Source organism: Lycorma delicatula, chromosome 1, assembly GCF_047948215.1.
Source record: "Lycorma delicatula isolate Av1 chromosome 1, ASM4794821v1, whole genome shotgun sequence".
In the NCBI taxonomy this organism is placed as follows: Eukaryota; Metazoa; Arthropoda; class Insecta; order Hemiptera; family Fulgoridae; genus Lycorma; species Lycorma delicatula.
In genome coordinates, this window is record NC_134455.1 from 123514688 (window position 1) to 123530686 (window position 15999).

Here is a 15999-nt window from a genome sequence, read left to right on the forward strand (position 1 = left end):
GTTGCCTTATCCGGCAGGAGTCAGCGTAGTCAATTACGCTGACGACATTGTACTATTGGTGGAAAATAAGGAAATTGGTGATGCAGAGGGTAAAGCAAATCGCTCCCTCCAACTCATAGACAACTGGCTAATAAACAACAACATGGAAGTGTCCCCGGCAAAAAGCGAGTGGATTCTCTTCACGGGTAGGAGAAGACTGCGCGGCGTTCGGGTCGTGATCGTGGAGAGTTATAACTGAGGTCAAGGATACAAAATACCTAGGGGTGACAATAGATAAAAATCACAAGTTTGGTGGGCATATAGAAAATGTGTGCAAAAAAGTAGGGCTCACCATAAAAGCCATCAGGAGATTATTCGTGGAACACACAGTACTGGGGGCCTCCAAACGGAAACTGATTGCGTTGGCGGCGGTGTCTGCGGCGTTATACGCGGCGCCGGTTTGGGCTGTTGCAATCAGGATACAAAGAAACAAGGATAAACTGCGAAGAATGCACAGAACGGCATTGTTGGGAGTGGTGGCAGGGTATCGTACCCTGTCATATGAAGCTATGTGTGTGCTTGCGTCGGTCCCGCCGATAGAACTTCAGATCAAGAGCAGGAAAGTGAGAGCGGAAGGGTGTAGTAGAGCTGAGACCGAGGCGATGACCCGACAGTGGTGGAAGGAAGTATGGGCAGAGAATAACACTGCGGCCTGGACCAGAAGGTTAATAAGTGATTTGGACGCATGGCTGGATCGCCAACATGGCGAGGTGAACTTTTACATAACACAGATGATGTCGGGTCATGGATGTTTTGGTTACTATTTAAAAAGATTAGGCAAGAGAGACACACCCAACTGCGACTACTGCCAGGAGGTGGACGACGCAGAGCATACGATGTTCGAATGCCGGAGATGGGCACAATACAGACAATTCGTAGCAGTCAATAACCTGAACGCGAATAACATAGTAGAGCGGTCGCTAAGGAGGGAGCAGAACTGGAACGTTTTTAACAATTTCGCCGGTACGGTTCTTCGCACTAAGGAAGAGAAGGCGCGACGAAGGAATCGTTAGGTTCAATCGTAAATAGGGATAGGTGGACAGCCCCGTCTCTGAGGGCCTATATGCTCTGGCGTGCAGGTTTCAGTGAGGGGACGGGGACTCCGGGGAGATTTCGCGGGGGTAAAATTAAAAGACCTAGATCCGGCCGGTGTGGCTGGTTTTGGGGGTGCACGCGCTCCTTGTGCTGGTCGCACCGGTTTGAGGCAAATGGCATAAAGACCGAGACCCGGTTTCTTTCGGCGGGGGTGGGGAACAGCATAGCCGGGTTTTGCCCTCGTCGGCGGGAATTAGAGGCAGGCAAGAAAAGATCTAGTACCGGGGCGGTTGACCTGCCGTACCGGGTGTATAACCGGTGGGCGGGAAGACCGCCTTAGAGTCAAAAGACACGTCTCTGGGCTGAGTATACTTAATTGGATGTCCGGCCCAGGGATATAGGGGAAAAAAACACCGCCATGACCAGTGATCCCACTGTACCAGAAAAGCGACTTCGCATTAACATCGCCACTGATAAGGATTGGAACATTACTCACAATACGAATGATCCTGTCCCATCTCGCTAAATGTTCCTCAGTGGGATCCATGTATTGGAAATATGAACTAACAACTGTAAGGTTCTGCCCGCGAATGGCAAGTCTGACCACAACATGATGCGCGTCAGAAATCTGCCGTATTTGAAACTATCAAGCGACTTTCTGATCAGAATAGCAGACGTACAGGTATGCCCCACACAAAATGTTTTCCAGCTGTAAAAGCCTAGCAGATCACCCCTAATTACATAAGCACTCATGTTCAATATGGCTCCATGTCTCTACAACTTCATTTAACTCAACCTGTACTACATGAGGACCCTGGGCATTAAGTTGACCGAACCTAACCATATAAGGAATCGAAGGACAGCTCAACGGCTTTTATGTAACAGCCACACTTTTCACTAACAATTGGTTCCTAATGATTTTTGTGCTATCTTTTACATTTAGCATAGGCCGGAGCATCGGACCTATGCAAACAGTCATCACGCTTATGGCCCTCATCACCACAATGCGCACACACCAAGGCAAACTTAGAAAATGTATTCCCGTGATCACATCTGCAGCACTTGAAACATCTTTGAACATCCACGCACTCTTTTCCTCAGCAGGACAAAAAATCGATAAACAGCCTGCCTGCAGCCGTAAATTTTTAAAGAGACCAGAACCCACTTCAAAAACTCCGGAATATTTCTGTGTATCACGCCTACGCCTCTTAAAGAGAAGCCTCCAGCCCTCCGGATGTGCGGCTTCCAAATCAGTTTTCTGTTCTCTAATGATGGAAAAGACATCCTCATCGGTAAGGTTACGGTCAATATCATACACCGTGGACCGTGGGTCCACGGTGATCAGTGTACCCTTTTCTTTTCCTGTTTAGACTCCGGTAACTACCGTTTAGATAATTCAGAGGATGAATGAGGATGATATGTGTGAGTGTAAATGAAGTGTAGTCTTGTACATTCTCAGTTTGACCATTCCTGAGATGTGTGGTTAATTGAAATCCAACCACCAAAGAACACCGGTATCCACGATCTAGTATTCAAATCTGTGTAAAAATAACTGACTTTACGAGGTCTTGAACGCTGGAACTCTCGACTTCCAAATCAGCTGATTTGGGAAGTCGCGTTCACCACTAGACCAACCCGGTGGGCAATATCAGTGTACCCACCCTATCTAAAGTTGTTCGTCCGTCAACCTGTTTGCCGCATGTTGACTTCTGATAACCGTGGCGGTTTGAGTTTGGTCATATGCCGGGCGCATCGACGTGATCTTAAACCCTCTGCCTTTCCTACTACTTTCGCCATTGCAGATGAAATTCTTGTTCGCAGATCTTGAGCTTGATATCCTGTACGTGGACAACTGCCCTCCTACCTCCTTTTTGATTAATAATTAACTTGGGGGCTGGCCACTTTACTCTGCAGAGTGCTCTTCAACTCCTCCTCCTCTGCCTTCTACACCCCTTTGACAGTGATACACAGCTCCCTGTTAACTCCTTTCCTTATTGACAAAACCTCACAGGCCTCCTCTTGCGATACAGTCTCCTTCATCCTTCGCAACAAGTCGGCATAGGTCTTCCCAGCCGCTTTCACCACAATCGTGTGGCTTCCACCAGCTGCCGAAGTGGACCTCGCGATCCCTGGGGCCGTAGTTTGTTGGGCATCAGCGATCTGCGGAGGGGAGGACAGGACCCTGACCTGATCTCCTGTCTTTCGACACACATATAAGGCCAGCTGTTGAACATACTTCCCTGTGTTCCATGCGCCATTCCAACCCCTGTAAGGCAGCCGCTCACTCGCGCCGCAGCCTGTCCTGATCCAGGCTCCATAGGTTATTGCGATCCGAATCTGGAGCTGTTGGACCGCCACTGTAAGCAATCTCAAAGGTTACAAGCCTATGATCACTCACACTGACCTCCAGCCAGTGTTTTAGGTAAATTAAGCAACCGAATCTGTATTCCATTTAAACTTTTTTTCAAAAGTATGAATTCTGATAAGAGCCTATATGCAAACATTCACGAATATGTCATCAGCGCTGATGTTTACTAGGAAGCACATCTGTGTGTGAACATAAACCAGTTGATACGTACTGTCATTTAAATTGGAGGTTTTTTTAATTTTTCATCATTTTAAGTTCAAAATTTTCGTTGCAACTATTACTAGATTTTTCTATTTAGTTTTCTACAACTGAATATTAGTTTTATTTTATTTTTTATTCAAGAGTTTTCCTTATTTTTGAGGCTTCAAAGATTTTTATCAGGAATTTTTGCATATTTAATTTGTCTGTCGTAAAAAATATTTAAATCTGTTTTGTTTTTACTGCATGTAAAATATTCGGATTGATAAATAAAGTCAAAGGTATGAAATTTGATAACATTTATATTTCTGGGAAATATGTTGGTGACTATTTACTTAATAGAATATCACATGTTAAATTCATTTTCAATTTACACCTTTTATTTTACATATGTAAACTACAAACTCTGTACAAAAACAATTTTAAATGTAAATACAATTTAAGAGTTATTATTAATTTAATGTGTAGAATTCTGAAATATTTTAATCCAATCTTAAACATATAAAAATCTAAGTTAAAAGAAATACTTCAAACTACTTTTTTTTTCACAAATTCCTGATATCATAAGTTTCAAATGTACGGTGCTTTCTGCCAATTCAGTTCAACCCATTGTACAAAGTCCATCTTGAAACTATCTTCTGGTAAATAAATTTTACAGAAATCCCCTTACAATAAACAGATTTAATACAGCATCATTATTAAGTCTATATTTAATGATAATTTAAAACGGAAAATCTGTATTTTCACTACTACATTGTCTTTTACCAATAACACTTAACATCTAAGACCTAAAACCTAAGAGAGAATCCTGGTCTCCTGTGCTGGTGCAAAAAATTTCAATATGGGACTCAGTTATTTTCCTAGTAAGATTGGACTACCTAATCCTTGTTACGTAGTAATATAGTGTTTAACAAACTACTTAATATTTAAACAAATAAAATTGAAAATTTCTTCTTTAAATATTTTAAGAGTAAATATTGTATAATTAGATTATGAATAAATTAGTAACTATGTTTACTCACATTGTGACGACGGAAATTATTTTACTGCCAAACAAATCTTTTAAATACCTGTAATAAAGTAATTTAGGCTATAAAAAAAATTACTCATTTATAATTCGGACTCATTAGCCAAAATTTGAAAATAATTCTGTGCAGAATAGAAATTAATGCTTAAATTTTCCACTTTCTTAGCTAATCCTCATCATTACAATCCTGTTCACTAGAATATTACACTAAAGAATGCTGCAGTAATTTTCTAGTGTTTCCAGTTTTCCTCATTCATGTTTTCCAAGAAGAAAACACATATTTATTATTGTTTGAACTCTTATTAATTGTTTATTTTTAAGAAAGGATAATTTTCTTATTTATTTAATTGAAATATTAAGGAAGAATTTAACCGACATGAAGGTAAACTATTTCATTAAATATATATATCCACAAAGCATAATAAAAAAAATATGAGTAATAAGATGAGGTACTGGAAATATTTAATCTAGATTTAAGATAGATTTTGTACGATTAAAAGCATCATCGAAAAAAATATCGGATCATCACCTAAAGTAACTTAACTAAAGTTTTAGGATCATATGAACTTGTCACAAATAATATATTTCAATTCTTCGTTGGAGCAAAAATTTTAAATCGCGGAAAATGCAAAACACAAAATCATAATTCAGCTAACACTATCAAACAATAATCAAGTATTGAATAATTAATAAAATAAATAAAAAATATGCTGCAGTCCTACTCGTGGATATAATATTCCTAAAGAATTATTTCGATTATTTAATACTATCTATATATGACAGTAAGCGTATTATATTGTTCTACAGTAACAAATGATAATAGGAATTGGACTCTTGTGACTTTAATTTATTTAACGTGTGGAATGTTAGTTGACTTTAAAAATGCTGTGCAATTCTTTACCCGACTTTTCATATTATGAAAAACAGGTTCAAGAAAAACGTTAACTTGTGTTACTTATTTAAATTATTTAATTAATCATAAAATATTTAGGTAAAAGTAAGAAAACACAACTGAGGATACAATAGAAATATCATGATACAAAATGGAGTTTTTTGTGATTGAAAGCTAAGTTTTTACGTGGGTCTTCAACTGAAGGAGTAAGTTGCAGATATGCAATATCTTGTAATAATTGCGCACTAGCTGGTATCAAAAATTACATTCCTCACCCGACTATTTCTTTTAAGTATTTTTTTTAGTATAACATGATGTTTGCCGTTACTCGGGAGATTGTTTATTTTTTCCTGTTATAAATACGTACACTTCGATGTGAATTTCATTCACAATAACAGTTTTAAGAAGCAACATAATATAACAGTTTAGAAAAAACTGTTAAACAGTTTTAAAAAAAAATTATAAACAGATAAAATTAGAACTGCTATAAAATTACGATAAAAGATTCACGATAATAATTTTTCCGTGCAAACAGTTTCGAAAAGAGATGTTAATCTATAAAATAATACTGAGCCGTTAAATATTTTACATTTTTAAATATTAATTCTGCCTCAACATTCACAGTGATTTGAGTGATAAAAAAACTTAAAAGTATACTTGTTATGTAAAAAAAGACTGTGTTATTTGTTCATTTTATGACTTATAAGTGCATGCAGATGGTGTTACATCACTTTCTTAACTGTCTTCCTTCTACGCCTCTTAAATTGACATTTATTAACAGTGACCTTTCGTTCCATTGCTATAAATCATATGATGTATATTTCATTGGGGTGATAAAAATATATATATATTTCATTTCCGTATTATAAAACGTATTATATCGCAACAATCAACACAATCGTTGGTTATAAAAAATATGTGTTGTAAATATCTATTTAGTAAACTATAATAATTCTTATGAGCCTTATAAACCAATTTACGAGGTCTGTTCAAAAAATACGTAGACTGTTTGAATTTTGCGGGTCCAGTTGGTTCCAGTCAAATCCGCTTGGCGTCGCCATGTTCCTACAGATCAGCTGATTACAACGCATATTTTTGATTGCAAATATCATCATTATTGGTTGCTTAGCTACGCAGTTGTTTGTGAAGTGTGCTTTTTCGTTTGGCGGATTTTAGAATGAATGACTTGAACGAGCAAAGAGTTGCTGTGAAATTTTATGTTAAACTCGGAAAATCTGTAAGTGAAACTTTTGATATGCTCAAGACGGCTCATGGCGACGTTGCTATGAAGCGAGTGACATGTTTTAAGTGGCATGGATGTTTTAAAGATGGTAGTCAGTCAATTGAAGACGATGAGCGTCCTGGACGTCTTTCCATGTCAACTGGCGATTCACACGTGAAAAATCAATACCCTAGTTCGGGCAAATTTACGGCTGACCATAAGAGAAGTTCATTGAAGTTCTCAAACGTCTGCGGAACGCTAACCGGCGGAAATGTGGAAGAGTGTTGGCTGATTTATTATCATGACAACAGATCCAGCCCATTCAGTCCTCAGAACTCATGCGTTTCTGGCCAAACACTCGAATACTGGTTTTCCTCAACTCCCTACTCACCTGACCTCACTCCTTGTGAGTTCTTGTTCCTCAAACTCAAAAGGCCTTTGAAAGGAAGAACATTTTAGACTATTCCCGAGATTGAGGCAAATGCGACGAAGGAACTGAAGAACATCACAAAAAAAGCGTTCCAGGATTGTTTCCAAAAGTGAAAACACCGTTGGGATAAGTGCGTGCTTTGGGGAGGAGAGTACTCTCAGAGGAGAAGAGTGTCTGGGGAAGGGAACCCAGACAAGTAACTTCTAAATGAAGTACATTTTGTTTTATGACGTTAATCTACGTATTTTTTGAACAGACCTCGTATCATTATATACGGTATTGCATTTAATTAGGTTCATTGTACTCGATAGCGACTGATTTGGATTTTTGTGCTAAATGTAATAAAACGGCTTGAAATAATAAAAAGATAATGGGTTATGAAATAAAACTACCCGTAAGTTTTTTTGCTTTATTAAAAATCGAGTTATTAAGCTACAACCTCGCCGTTAAATATAGTGGGAGGGGGAAAATCAGCGCAGGTGGTATAGGTACATGTTGTTATAGCTGGCTGGGAGATCTAAATATTCAGTCCTGCTTATTCAAATTAATACTCCTTCGTCACAGAGCTCGATAATTCACATTAAAATCACGATACACTACGGCATTCAATTTATTGACAATTTTAAAGGTTACCAATAGTGTATGTATTAGGGTTTTAAAAGTACCAGAAGGAAATCTATGCATGATCAATATAAAATTGATTTAAATAAAATTGATTTTAGATTAGAACATTGAATCGGGCAGCATTCAAGTTCAATTACTTCCATGAAAATATGGATTTTTCAATTTTTTTGAGAAGGTAGTCTTTAACAGAAATTGAGATTCCCCGATTTTATATGCAATTCTACAAAATGATTCGGAAGTTTAATATTACGTTGCTCAGAAATGGCTGCTGTGTTGGTCAGCCAGTGTTCAGAAAAAAGCAAAACCTGGTGAATCGTTGGAAAAAATATTTCAAGTTATTCGGTATATTTCTTAGGCGTGAAAATTTATACGGAGAATCTTAATATTCTTTATGTTAGTCTGTCATTTAAAAATATTTATTCTGAACCATGGTGATGAAATTTCAATCCGAATCGTAAAATTGAGAGCATGAGTTGATAATTGATAGCATGTTACGCCTTCGATACAGATAACGGTTTTATCCAAAGCAATTATCGAAGTTTTAATCGAGTCCGTGCATCTTTCAGTTGGTCTGAAAACACAACGTAAGATTAACGCGTTTACAGAAAGTCATATAAATTGAATCCCGGCATAGACTTTTTGATCGGATAAGATGATTGTTCTACAGTTATCAGTACTTGGAGATATATGGTTGCATCGTCGTAGGATTTCCCATCAGATAAAGCAGTTTTTTTAAGCATATTATTTTTCGTTTCTTCCTTTGTTTACTTCGTTAAATTAAATTGGAGCCAAATTGTTTTTAATTTCATTAAATTTTCTCTTCTGTTGGTGTGTAGTTTCTCAGTGTTTTATTATCTGTTACTTCTTTATGATCATGAGAAGATTTGAAAATTAGCTGTTAATATCTAAGTAATATAGAATATTTATAAAATATCTCTTTGTCTTATTTTCTCTTATTTAAATATCTCTTTCCTTATTTTGAGGAATAAATTGAAAAATGAACTTTCTGTAATCTTATCTTTTACAACATTAACAGCAGACGTATTTTCCCTTCTGCATTGTCGTAAAGTTTACATATGTTTCAAAATTGAACTCATTTTTCTTCTACGATCAGACTGGCATTGTATATCCTCGACTTGTTACACGTCTTCATAAACGATAAATGTGGCATTATTATTAAAGAACGACGCGACAATTTTGACCTGGTGTGTGTCTACTGCGTTGAAGGTAACAGAACTATTTTGAAGAAATTCAGAAATTTCCCGCTACGCTAGAAACCTGGTGGCAGTGAGCTCTTTCGGTGAATAATTAAATCAATATGGTCCAGAACTAACTGAACCTCTACACATAAAACAACAAACAAGTAAATTTTTTCCAACTTTTCCATAGATTTTTAATAAAGAAAGTCTTTTGTAATACTAAATAATAAAAGGGAAAATTTTGTTTGTAAATAGCACAAGGGAGTTTTCAATTTTTTCTTTCTATTGAGCAATCTGCATAGTCCAAAATAGTACCAACGCAGAATTTTTCAACGCTTAGAGATTATTTTCTATCTATATTATCAAAGCGAGTTATGTTTTTTTGCTGGTAACAGAAATAGAAATTAATCGTGGCTTTATGAGATAGTAGAATTCTCATTAAGAATCGTGCCAACGTTATCTTCATTACTTAGTTTTGGGAATGATATTTTCTATATTTAACACAAATTACTTAGTATGGGGTATATCCCATTGAACAATGAACGATTCTTTTCATGGGATTTTCGTACCAATATTTATTATCTTCAACTTCTACTGCCTAATAAAAAGAAAACATGAGCACATTTCCCATCGTTTTTTCTTTTGCATTGACAGATGTATGCCGCATCCAAAATCTTTTTGTGTACTATCTAATTTTGGTTTAAAGTTTAATTTCCATTTTAGTAGAAGAGAATAGCCACTTTATAACTGGTTGTTTTTTTACATTTAAGCGGTGGTCTTACGTGTTCTTCTGTGGGTAAAATAACTATTTTTGACAGAATACTTACGTTGTGGGTTTTATCTCCTTTATCACACAATCATCCATCGATTGACAACTGAAATGAAAAATTAATGTTTACAATATGGCTACTAATCAGTAACTACTAAAATTAACCTAAACATTATTGTGCTGATAATTCAGAAATTACCAACATTTTATTTTGTATTATATTTTCTGTATTCCCCTAGAATTTTGTAAATTATCTTGTTAAGTATTTGTCATCCTTTGAAAATGTTGGTATGACCTAATTGTTTATCAAATATTACAGTTTTACCAGTCATTAAAAAATGATTTAATGAACACTTTTAAAATTTTATGGTTATCAAATAAAAATCGGTTTATGTAAGAAAATATTTTTTTAAATACCTTACTTTATAATTTTCACAATTTAATAATTAACAATGGCTCAATAGATGAATCGTTAGTCATTTGTCACTGAATGATTCTAAAATACATGTTAAGATTTATGCTTTTTTATCTCTGTGCAATAATTAATATCGTAATGAATTGCAGGAAAAAAGAAAACACATAATTTAGATCACAATCTATATCATAAAAAAACGCGAATTAATTTGAAATAATTTTTTTCTTGATTTCATAATATAGTTTATATTTTAATAAAACATTAGATTGCTGTGCTTGGCATTTCTCCCGCCACACCCCAATCAGACGCCCTAAAGCGTAAGACCAAATGTCTGTGTCACAAAAGGCTACTGAGCCTCCAAACAGTTTAGCGATCATTGTCCTAAATAGCTCCGAGAGCTTACATAACAGCGTGAGCCGACTAAGAGCGGTGTTCACCACCGGCTTACGTGTTCCAAACGCTCTCTTCTCATATATTTATTAAAATAGGTAGGCGCACCAAGTCAACTACTAAAAATATATATGCTATCCATAAATTAAAATTTACTACGTCTAAACAGCAATTCGCTGCCACGCCTAGGTCGCTGAATGCCAGCAAGTACCTGCCCACCATATTAAAGCGCTTAGAGCCTTAATTGGCTGTTAGTCAGCCATATACATCTCTAGATTAGCTTCACACAGCAGAGCGGTAGGAGTCTTTTCCCTTAGATAAACTACTGATGTCGGTTGAACACAGCAACCACATCAAGGAACACCCACACGTTACGACAATGCGGCTCTCGCCACATTCATTCGCGGCTTGAGAGTAGTCAATTTTCCCCTTGACCTCTAAGTTTCAAGTTGGCCCTGTTTCTGACCCCCCTAAGAGAAGGGCAGTCAAACATCGGGTGTTCATTTGACTGAACCTCCCCGCAGACGCATAGCTCATCAGCTGCCAGGCGGAACCAAAAGAGATATTGGTTTAAATTAGTATGATTGGTGAGCACCCGGGCACCCGTTGCACATAAAAACGAGCTCAAGGCATACCATCTCTCCAGATCCTCTATAAACTTATACAAGGATCTTCCTTTAGTCGTGGTGTTTAAGTCCAGCTGCCATGCTTCCATCGCAAGGCTCTGCAGCCTCTTCAACAGACGGGAAATGGGGAACTGAACGAAATTTAGATCCGTTCCGCTCTGGGTGTGGCCCGGCTCGAAGCCGTATTCCACATGACCTCTTCGCAATCTCCACATGGCTGCCCGAATTTTCACCACTAATTTGATTGGAAGAGCCTTTCCCAATACGGTGGTAGCCTTGTAGGAGGTTGTTTTAAAAACACCAGTGCATACAATTAAGGCTCTGCGCTGGCATTTCTTAAATTTTGAACAGGTGCCATTTACTTTTCCAGCCCAAATCCAAATATTTGTAAAGCATTAAATCTATGTGAGAATTTAGCTCGTACTGCATACATATTACGTAACTTTTACTAAAGAAACAAGTTTACTGATTCATATTTTTTACTTCGTTTCATAGAAAGAGAATTTTATGATTCATTTTTTTATGCTTTTTTTAAAATCATTTAATGTAACGTTATTAAAAAATAATAATAAATGAATAAATAAAATGAGTTACGTACCTACATGAAATTGTTTCATCCCTTGTACATTCAGTATATTCATTAGGGTTTAATTCCCTGAAATTTAAACAAAATTAGACAAGATTAAACTGAATTATTTGCTGAAAAATTTATTAGGGTAGATTTGAACAGTAAAAGTGATAAAATAGAAAATCCTGCAGAATGTATGGATTAATGAAATAAACTGCTGCTGTAAGAAATAAACATCAGAGGTGACGTAGAACCTTCTAAAACTAAAAGTTGGAACATGTCTTTTAAAGATATACGTATATCTATTAATATTTTATGTAATGTATCAATAATAAAATTACATTAAAATAAAACCCAAACCATTGACAACTTGCTCAGTGGGCAGAACGCCTTTATTTTCTTTGTTATATTGTTTTTATTTGGCGGAATTTTACACCTGAATCCACGATATAAATATTGATATTTTAACAAAATTTTACTGTATTTTAGGTTATTTTGTGCGAATTCATAACGGTAACTGTATATGCACAGTAAAATAAAGCAACGTTTTCTAGTCATAACTCCAAAAGAATCAAATTATTAGGCAGTATTAGTCTAATGTAAAAATTCCAATTTAAATTATCTCTTCCTAAAAACAAAATATGTTCAACCTTTTCATCAACGGTAATGCTTTTAATTATCTATGTTGTATTTTCATTAATACTGAATTACTAAAAATCTTTTGATTCATAGTAGTAATTTTATTTTATAAGAGTAAGTATTTTTAATAAATTTTTCCCATTTAAATTAGCAATCTCTGTGGTGGATATATCTATTAAATAATTAACTTTGTAAAATACCAATAATACATATATATATATATATATATATATATATATATATATATTTATGTATATACACAGTTCACAAGGATGTGGTGTACATCTAGTTGGCAGTCCTGGGAATTAAAATGGTAGCAACAGTCTGAATCATGAGATATCCATAAATGAGCCTTGTGTGCCCTTTAACCAAGAGGCAAATTATAATTCCACTAGACGGTTATTCCAGCATGAGGATCATCACGGTTATACGTTATCACGGTTATACACGATTATATGTATTATTAACTGAAAAACGTTTACTGTTGATGGTATCATTCCATTCATTTTGCCACTCATCACGAATCACGTTTTCTAGAAAAGAGACAAGATCATCAAAAACAACACGATTAGGGATAGGAGCCTGGAAACAAGTTTCTTTTGCTGCTCTCTTTTTGAATCAGATTTATTGAGATCTGATTCGAATGGTCTGCCCTTTTCAGGACTACCTACAACATTTAAAAGGTAAAACACAACTATATATTACACAAAGCAAAAACATTTTAGACAGCCACATTTTAATGTAAGTATATCTACGGTTGGTTCATTGTTAATCTCATTGCTGGATGAAAAGGCTTGTCCGTTGAAAAAAAAGCATTACGAATCATGAGAAAAGTGTTTGCTTATATACAGGTTAAATATATAACGTGTACTTCACAAAAAAATAATTTTTGCGTGTATTTTTCTATTCGTAAATATATAATAAAATAATCTCTTTAACAAATTTCAACCTTACTAAAAATGAAGAGAGATATCCATTTTGTTCCAAACAAAATGGATATTTTTTTTCAGTTTCAAACCATAAGAAAATGATGCTTATATATAATATGCATTTGATTCAGAACTCACTGTGTTAATAATTACAGTAAATAATTAGAATGAAATTAAATAAAATAAAATTTCTTATGAAATTACATTAGAATGAAATTTGAATTGCCTGTTTTTCCTTCGAGCAGACAATTCAACATCAAGGTTTATAATATATATGTATATTACAATTACACATTTTAGTTTTATTTAATTATTGACTGGATCACGGATCCCTAAGCCAGTGATAAACATTTTACACGTAATCGTGGACAACAATCAATATAGACAGATATTAATAACTTTGCAGTGAGTAAATCACAAAAAAAGTTTCAGAAGTCGGGGGAACATATTTTGGAACTTCAGAAAAGTTTCTTAAAAAATCGGTTCGACTTTTCTTTCATTTTTACCTTTTGAATTTTTTTTCCAAAAAGTTCATTTTTCTCTAGGAGTAATCATAAACATTAGTTTTTTTAATTAAGGATTTATCCGTGTTTTGGTAAAGCATTAATTTATTTTGCTGTTTATTTGAAATATACAATCCTAGGTAAATTGTCAATTCGATTCTCGTCCCTTGAAACGTTTCGATTCAGGATCTAAATTCAAAACCTTCTCCGCTGTTATCTTACAATTTATTCTTTTTAAAGTGAATTCTTTTGTTGAACATGCTTAAAATACGATGGCTCACTTATAAATATTTAAATTGCAGACACAAAAGATACGTATTATTTTAAACTTAAAATTGGTTTCTTGATTCAAATGAAGTCTTTCTGTAAGATTTGTGTAAGTAAGTTCTGTCCTTCTAACAGTTGTATTGAAATAGATAATCAGACATAGATTTGGTGCTGGAATTTTACTTTAATTTTATATGTAAGTCCACAACAATATCAAAATAAAATACATTTGTAATGTTCACAAATAAAACGTTTAGTAGACATATATTTATTTATGTTTATTAATTATAAATTTAGGGCTAACTATGAAACATTTTGCTCGTCATTTTACATGTAAACTGCTGTTTCTAAATTTTGTCCCCAGAAATAACTCAGGTATTTAAAAGAACGAAATTTAATGGACGACTCAAAATATCAAACCATAAGAAAATGATGCTTACGTATAATAAGCGTTTCATTCAGAACTCACTGTTTTAACAGTTACAGAAAATAATTAACCGCTAACCATTTGTTAAGGAATTGAATGAATTTTTCTAATATAACACGTTAAAAATTTTCCTCATTAAAATAATTCTACTTCTAGTAGGGTTATATTCAAAAAGCCAAAGATTAGTGAGCGGAAAAACGAGATAAAAATCTTATGCAAAGCCTGGATAAGATTTAATCCCGGATTTAGAATTTTTGTACAAAATTTGCATTTTATTTTTCTAGGCATAACCTGGACTCATATGGCGAATTACATATCACCTGAAAAATTCATGAAATAATAGAAACTGGTTCATTATATGTGAATATTTTTTAGAAAAGTTAACCCAATTTTGATAAATGAAATACTAAAATAAAATTTAATCAATTTTTTAAATTTTATTTCAGGAAATCATTTAGTATCTACTTAGAGAATATGATGTAACCATTGTTACAAAATATTACGTCACAAAAAAAGGACACTATATATTCAACACTCTGTATGGTTAAACCTTACTTTTTATTAATAACGAAGTTACATCAATTAATTATAGATTAAATTTTAAAACATACACTATTAAAGACAAAATCATATGACCCTACTGGTTTTCTGAATAATTGATTTATCGACTACGATATATTTTCATTTATCTATGAAATATGATGGATTAAATATTTTATTACTAATGTATTATAAATACTTACAGTAACGCATTTACTGCATTAAACGTCATTAGGATTATAATACAAATTTTAGCACGCATACTTTAAAAAGCTTTCTTCTCTTGTAGTTAAACAGAAACTTTTACTGTTTTACTCGATTGTCAATACTTCAACTGCGTGAATAGATGTTCAATTATAAAGTGAAATTTTTTTATGCGGCATTATAAATAGCAAAGGAAAGAGGTTCAGTTGTCATGCGCTGTAAGTACTAAGATTAAACGTGAGTAAGCGTTGTTGTTTTAATAAAAACATTTAAAATTGAATTTTCACTAGTAAACAAACACTCATCGTGTTGATTTTTTTTGCATCAGATAATAAAGCAAGATGTTCCAACTATCCTAACATTTATTTTTTTCTGCATTATGCAAGAGCGGCCCAACCGAGAAATGAAATCTGTGTTTAAATTATTCTTATCTCATTCTGAAATCCTAATTCTGCATTCACTTTTAATAATCGAAACTAGTATTTATGAATTACACAGACATACTTCCTGATAAAATTAAACAATACGGATAAATGCATACGTACTTGCTCGGTTATGATAATCCATTATCACAATCAGCAACAGCAAACATTTTAATGAAAATGACTTTATTTTTAAAAATTCGTTTTAACAGATATTTTAAATTTGAAAAATTGTTTCCAGAAAAAGGTCGTAACACTATGTTGTT

At 34.3% G+C, this 15999-nt stretch overlaps 1 protein-coding gene across 3 annotated transcripts in view; it reads right to left on the reverse strand.

Moving 5' to 3' along the window:
• LOC142321825 (uncharacterized) overlaps window positions 1–15473 on the reverse strand; it is a 140447-nt gene extending 124974 nt beyond the window's left edge. For 2 of the 3 annotated variants that reach the window (XM_075360270.1, XM_075360260.1), the window contains exons 1-4: window positions 15311–15471; window positions 11833–11889; window positions 9862–9909; window positions 4663–4710 (exon numbers count right to left, since the gene is read on the reverse strand). In XM_075360270.1, the coding sequence (XP_075216385.1) occupies window positions 4663–4710; window positions 9862–9909; window positions 11833–11889; window positions 15311–15369 (212 nt within the window). In that variant the 5' untranslated portion in view covers window positions 15370–15471. Of the gene's footprint in view, window positions 1–4662; window positions 4711–9861; window positions 9910–11832; window positions 11890–15310 lie in introns of all 3 variants that reach the window. The other variant, XM_075360279.1, reaches the window with a different exon arrangement.
• Window positions 15474–15999: the final 526 nt, after the last annotated feature.